At 40.2% G+C, this 7406-nt stretch overlaps 1 protein-coding gene across 2 annotated transcripts in view; it reads right to left on the reverse strand.

Annotated features, from left to right (window-relative positions):
- tango2 (transport and golgi organization 2 homolog (Drosophila)) overlaps positions 1-7406 on the reverse strand; it is a gene marked incomplete in the record, with an annotated part of 18299 nt that overhangs the window by 9728 nt on the left and 1165 nt on the right. For both annotated transcript variants that reach the window (XM_035658343.1, XM_035658344.1), the window contains 4 exon segments: positions 232-349; positions 613-732; positions 2609-2697; positions 7335-7406. In XM_035658343.1, the coding sequence (XP_035514236.1) occupies positions 232-349; positions 613-732; positions 2609-2697; positions 7335-7390 (383 nt within the window).

Consider the following 7406-nt stretch of genomic DNA (forward strand, 5'->3'; position numbering starts at 1 on the left):
GTACTTCATGACACCCACACAGTGCAATAAAGAACTTGTCTCAACATATAATATATTACGTATTGTTCCTTACTCTCTGGAATAAATGTCATGTTGAGAAATATATTGCATTGAGAGTTCTTACTTACTTTACTGGAAGTGTTAACACTGTTAACACATCTTTGACTCAGCTTTATCAGCTGATGGACCATACGCTCAGATAGATTTCACCTGACCACACCTTTCACTCACTTGAATTCTGCTGTGATGAGGTTGAAGCCGTTGTACAAGTGGCTTTCTGTTGACACCTTCTTCAGGTAGGAGTAGCTGTCCTGATCCTTGTCCATCAGGTAGTTAGACACTAGAAATCCTGCACAACGACAAAGGTGAATAGAAATGGTTCTGTCATTATGCATTCAATAAACCCAGCCTAGTTGTTAATAATAAATACGTTAAAATATGTACATACACATAATAAAAAAAAAGATGAATATGTGAAGCACAAAAGATGTCATGAGCAATGTTGTCCTTAAAATGGATTCGTAATGTGTAAGCAACATGCAAGATACTTCACGGGAGACTGTAGAGACTTGAGATACATGCTGTATGCATGACTTTTCATGGCTGGCTCACCTCTTCCTTGTGCGTCAGGGTTGGGACGTCCCTCCATGTAGTTGGTGATTGCAGCCAGCTTGCCCCGCTTGCTGATCCCCAGCCATGATCCTCCTTCCTTACCATACTCCAGATCCAGGCCTGGTTAACACAAAAGTAGTTTATAAAACGCATGTGCTATTATATTGATGAAAATAACTAACAACTCTGAAAAAGAAAATAAGGGATCCTAACTTCACTGCAGGGTGGAACAGTGTCTCCTCCATACTTCTGAACAATTCCCACAATACTAAACCCTGTTAGTATCCATACAGTAAAGGCATTTCCCATGTTTCTGCAATTTCCCACAATGTTTTCAGGGCCGTCAGTTCCACATAGGTCAGTCTCCCTTAAGAAGTGCATTGGATAACAAATTATTTACAAGTATAATTTTCATGATGTTTCCTGAAATGAACTATGTAATTTGGTAGTAATTATGGGGAAATCGAGACAGTGTTCACTTGGCAGACTTCCAACTGATTAACTATAATTAATAGCTGCCGTCTTTAGCTCGAACACAGCAGGTCAGCTGAACATGCAAAAATGTGAAATTTGCCAATGAGTCAACAGGCAAGCAAACAAGCCAACCTATGAAAAACACCAGTATTTCAATGATAAACACATAAGGAATAATTCCTTTAAATTAGCTTTTTTTAGCTACTAATTGTTGAACATTTACAAACCTGTAAAACAAATATAAAGCATTACTGAACATGGACCTTAATCTCACAGGTCTCTCTTTATCCATTTTACAACGTTTGTCTTACAACAATGCCCTTGGCAATGCTGACCCTCCATCTGCAAGTTTAAAGAAAAATGTCTAGAAAACAGTAAGAAAACATACTGAACTACATCTGATCAAATACACAACTGAAAAAATGATGTAACCTCCACTGACTGTCACTGACATTAAAGACTAGTATAGTATAAGGAGTACATCCTTTGATCGGACTACACTCGTGTAGCTTTGGCAGTAATGAAATAAACTCAATCCATCACTAACGTTGTCTTCTTTCTGCCTTCCACTTCTTCATATAGCATGGAAAAAGGTGGGGCACTCAAAGTCTGCTGCACTTCCTGGTGATCAATAAAGACAGGTCCACTTACACTGACAGTGACCAAGAGAGCCACACGGTCTTACTCCTCTGGGGGTTGAGTGGAAAGCTAGCCTGATCCCACTGGGAGCTATAGCTTACTTCCCTTCTCGTCATGCTATGTCTCCTTCAGGGCCCTGCCTCCGTACCCCCCCTAGCTCTGCAGATAAGGCAGGGCCATTTATTCCTGTCACATCGCATAAAAGCAGCCATCAATTAAGGGCCCACTACTGGAGTCCTGACCCCTCTATTACAGAGGGGAGAAGGAGATGGATGAACAACGAGGCTATCTCTGCGTTTCCTCCTTCAGCAAAAAAAAAAGGATGATTGATTTCCTCTGCGTGGCTATAATGTGTATTAGACATCAGTCAATTAAATATAGTTTACTGCGGGTGGGGATGTCCTGTGACGGAGTAGAGGAGAATTGGATTCTGGGGTGTAGGAGACAAATTTTTCCTTGATTATTGAAAGCCATTTAGCCTTGAATAAAAGCCAACATCTGCTGCAGTTTCACATAGTCACAGAGCAAAGATAGGTATGTTTTAAAGTCTAACAGATTTCATTTGTCGAGATTTAAAACAAACTCAGTTCATCAGTTAAACATTTAATCTGTAGTTAATTGTTGTTTGTGTTACGATTTTGGCCAGGTCTCCCTTGCAAAAGAGCCTTCCAGCCTTAATCTTATTCTTTACTGCTACTATTTTTTGTGTGTATGTAAAGCACTTTGTGAACATTGTTTTAAAAAAAAAAGGGCTATACAAATAAAGTTATTTTATTAATCATAGGGCTTAAATAAAGATCATTGCTATTTACTTGACTTACTTTCTTAAAAATGCGTATTTGTGCTGTAGTGAAATGGTGAGTGGTGAGCTGGAATAACTCACCGCTGAGGATCTCACTGTTGGTCCCCCAGAAGTCCGCAGGCTTGGACGGCCTGTTGTAGAACTCATCTCTGTTTGCAGCCAAAATTAGCCTGAGGAGAGGGAGGGAGATGGGTTTGTTTAGTTTTTTTCATTCGCTCTTGACGTAAACCACTGAGGTACCACCACTGGTCCCAACAGCAGCTCCATCACCAACGACTCCTTCATCATTATCAATACATGCTATCCCACCCCAGAAGTTAATGAGTTAGTAGACGGACAGACTTTACCGCTGACTCCTGGGCACAGCGTTAAATATTTACTGTAACAACCCGAGTCTCTCTCCCCGCCTTCATAAAGGCCTCAGATGTGTCCGGGAGTCTTCAAGTTCAGTGATGTTACAAATTGATTGAGCGGGATGCAGAGGATACAAAAGGTCGAGGTTACATGGAGGAGGAGGTGCTTTGATGGCGACCAAAGAAGAGAGGATCAAAAGAAGTGTGACATCAAAAGGCCAAGCAAATATAAAAGTTACAGTCTTAATAGAGAAGGAAGTAAAGTAAGCAAGTAAAGTGAAACAGAACTTCAAGTTCAACAGGTTGTACAGCTACAGCTCTGTACACGAGCTGTGTCCGTGTTATACAGCTGCTTGGCGCAATTTCTTTTTGTGATTCTTTATGTTTTTGTATGCTTTACTTACAATTTGAATTACTATGACCGCTTTCAATAATTATAATAATAATACAAATGTTTTAGTTGTAGTAGTGACTTTTCCTCTCTTTCAGAAAGCCCTCGGTTACAACCACGTCAGTGCATAATAAATAACTACTTCGAGACAGGGGTGGGCGAAAATTAATAACATTATACTGTAACCATCACACTGTTATATTTGTACTGATGTTGTTATATCTAGTCTATCTTTTATATATAAGTATTCACATAAAACAATTCAAAGAAAATCCCACAAAATCATAGATATTGCACGCACAGAACAAACCAAATAAAAAAAATCACATTTTATCTCATCTTCATCTTTTTTGCAAAGCTGTTTGTGCCTGCCTTGCTTCACTAATCACTGCAGGCGTTCTGTCCAATTCTAAATCTGTTTTTATTGCAAGGCTACAAAACAAACATTTACTTTACAGCTCCAAACAATTGTAAACAGGCTGAACAAGATTGTGATCTGATAATGAAAATAAATCAGCTTGAATGTTGAGTCTGTAGTCAGTCAACGCATTACACTTTGACCTGCAATTTTATGCAGGGTGCCATTATGTTCAAGCACATTAACAACTGGAATGTGACCTGTGTCTAATGCAACATCAGCCATTAGTTTCTACCTGCCTTTACTAGCAGGTCACTACTGTCAATCCTATAACAAGGAAACACAACCTCACTTATTTATACACATAAATCCACAATCAGCTTCTGTTTACAATTCACATGCGCACAGCAACATTCAGCACTTATGAAACACAGGAAACAATTTTTCCCTTGCTCAGAGGAAAATATGAACTCTCACCATTGGACCCTGTGACTTTAGTAAACATGAGTTAGCATTTTGGCAAAGAGACACACTCTAGGCTTGTGTATTCTATGATGTGTTCGAATGCAACACACCGACATGACGTTTATCTTTGTCAATAAAACTTGTACATTTATAGAATTTGAGTTAAAGATCATTGAGATATGGATTTAAACGCAGCAGAAAGGCATGTATACTCCCTTTGGGCAAACTATGCAGGCTGAAAAGGGGGAAAAAAAGGCCAATAAAATGTATTGACCTCTATAATAGCTGTGTGTACCTTCTGAGCTTGGCAATGGCCTCCCCATTAATCTTTCAGGATGGGAGCTTGGATCCTGTTAAGAGCAAACAAATAAACCAAACTGACCTAATAGGGGTCAACCTCTGTGCATCAAGGGCTAATGATAGCTTGTTCCCATGGCACTGTGTGAGCCACCACTGGTCCAGAAAACAAAGCTAACACTAATGGTGCTACAACAGAGAGAGCATCTGCTATCTGATCCTGAGGGGAAAATCACATGCGAGCAGCTCTGATCACAGTCAGCCAGCTGCATCGTGTAAGAGGGATGGTGAGAAGCAGAGAAGTATCAAAGCTCTTCATGAATATTGAACCTTTTTTAGGGATTCAATAAACACAGTGACTTGTGGACTTGGCAGCAGCCACTGGGTTGCTGTGGAATTATGTATTCAAGGATATTAACGAGTGCCATAGGATCGTTCCCTATAATTTATGTGAGCCTTTGACCTTTCATCTTGCATTAACTTCACGTCAAAGTTCCAACCATTTGGTCCAAGTCAAAGTATTTCAGAAACTAGTGGGAATTCTAGGGAAATTTGTTGTCGATGGAAACTTTGCGAGGCAGCTGGACTCACATGACAGCGCAGTGCAGTTCTGGTCTACAAATCTTGTTCTCTAGATTTAAGAAAACCTGTTTGTTTGGTAGAGACCTAAAAAATGTAACATCATCATGATTTTAATGTTGTTGTTTTTTTACCATATTGTGCAGCCCTAGTCTGGACCAAAGTGGTGGCCTGACCAACTGACAATGCCCTCCCTTGAGCCACGCCGCTAATGTGGCTAAAAGTGTTAATATGTCATTGGCAGGCTGCCATGACATACTATGAGAAAATTCATGCTATCAAGAGGATCAATGTTTTAGGCTTTTGACACTCCATAGGCTTTTCTCTTAAGCCAGCGTTGGGGCAAAATGTCAACTTGCTTACGGCACATATCAAAATTTAATTGCCTCGAGTGACATCATACTGCTAAGGGGATAAACAATTTTATCCTCAGCTCTATGGAAAAAGTTTGTTTTTTTTGGGGGACTCTAGGGACTGCAATTCGAGGTGTTGATGTTTAAATGACACTGACTAGCTTAAAGGAAGTGCCACAATTACAGGTCAAGTTATTACAGAGCTGGATGGTTGATTGCAGCGCTACTTTTATTCTGAACAGCAGAAAAAGTCAAAATAATAAATAAAACAAACATTGCAGGCTAGAAAATTGAGTTTTGAAATCCAGAAATCTCAGCATGTGGGTAATCACAGAGTCATTTGTGCTGAACACATTTAACCCCCGCAGGTGCAATTCTGCCATTCTGTGCTGTGGGAGTGTAATAATTGTACTTAACTTAATTAATCTTGCCTTCAACCCAATTTAGTCCAAGTATGTGCGGCACATTCTTTTTGATTTACACATCACTGCAGCATAACAGAACTACTTCTGAAACAAGCAGTCTATATATAGCACTGATGTAACCACATTAGGACACAGTACGTTTCACCTTTCCCCAGGTTCAGGTCTGAGTCAGTACTCATACCACACCTCTGCTGTGATCTCCTTAGGCGGGGTCAGACTCCCAGAGGGAAGGACAGAGATGGACTGTGGCCAGGTAGAGAGCTCACTCTCCAGCTCAGGGGAATTATAATAAGCTGGACCCGACATCGCCCCTGTAACTCACACTGACTGCTCATAGTGCACTAGTCTGTGCGGTCCACTGAAAGACGTGTGCGTTTACTGCTGGGTAGGGCACATGGAGGTTGCACAAAGACTTACTAAGCGCTTTAAAATGGTAGATTTTAGCAAGAGATGTATTTTCGTAAGTATCATGTCTAACTGCATTATGTGCCCAATATAGAGGTTTATACCTGTCATCCCATGAACACTTGGGCCGTGGCAAAGACTGACACCTCCAAAATCTGATGTCCCTTAGTTCCCCGTGTTTAGAAAATACATGATAAAACAACAGATTCTCTTTTCTTAACTCCCTTATTACTTTACCACCATTTGTGTGTTTGCACCTCTGCTCAGTGGCACACTGGAACAAGATGAAATAGCAGAACCTTGCAGCATTGTCAGAGTCTGACAGCAGTGATTTATCAACCTGAAAGGGTGTTCCACTTCTATTTGTTTTTATTTTTACATTTTGTGTCGGTATGTTCTGTAGCTGCATGTTCCAACAATTCACTGAAGCTATATGATGCAAACTGAGTGAAATATTCAATTCCAGCACTGTGGGGATTCTTTTGTAACCGCATCAAAAAGAAATATCATGCATAATTTGTATACACATTTCCCAAAGATCCAGCCTGACATATTGGGGATCTTTTTAAAAAGTAGCCTCACAACTGTATTAGGTTGTATCACAACTCTGAGGATTTAAAGGTGCTTATAAAGTTTGATCCTTATCTTGGTGTTTTTCCACTCGCTGCTCAGTAACATTCTTTGGCTGCTCTACCGGAGAGCGCCCTAAAACCAGATGCTCTACTAGCTCCAAGGGTGCAGTTCTGTGTGTGACTGTGCTCTCTGTCCTCTGTGCATGAAGAGGGTTTGTTTCAAGGTATTAGGATTTTTGGTTAGAATTTTGTAGCACCAAGTTTTGGTGTACTGAGTAATTCTGGCTAGCCTCCTTTATATGTATGGAGGCCGCTACATTGTTTGTTCAAAAGCTGCTTATAGGTCTTAGAGAATGTTTTCAACACAGCTGTAGCTAGAGTACTAAACAATGGTTGTAAGTGCAATTAAGATTTTTCTGCACATGATGCATTTCATGATTATTTGGGAGCAGGATCTATATTGTGACATATCATATTCCTTGCCAGTCCTTTCTTTTGGACTACCCCTTCCTGTACTGCATGGATGACCAAATTAGGCTTCTTCAATATACTTACATTACACTGAGCACAGAAAGTATCAAAGTTTGTTTTAACGGGTTAATTGCTCACCTGTAGGCATTTTTGGATGCAGGACGGGGGTCAAACTTGAAGAAAATTATACACATGGATGTATTGGGGGGG

This window comes from Morone saxatilis, unplaced genomic scaffold (genome assembly GCF_004916995.1).
Source record: "Morone saxatilis isolate NCDOM2014 unplaced genomic scaffold, NCSU_SB_2.0 Contig16, whole genome shotgun sequence".
NCBI lineage: Eukaryota > Metazoa > Chordata > Actinopteri > Moronidae > Morone > Morone saxatilis.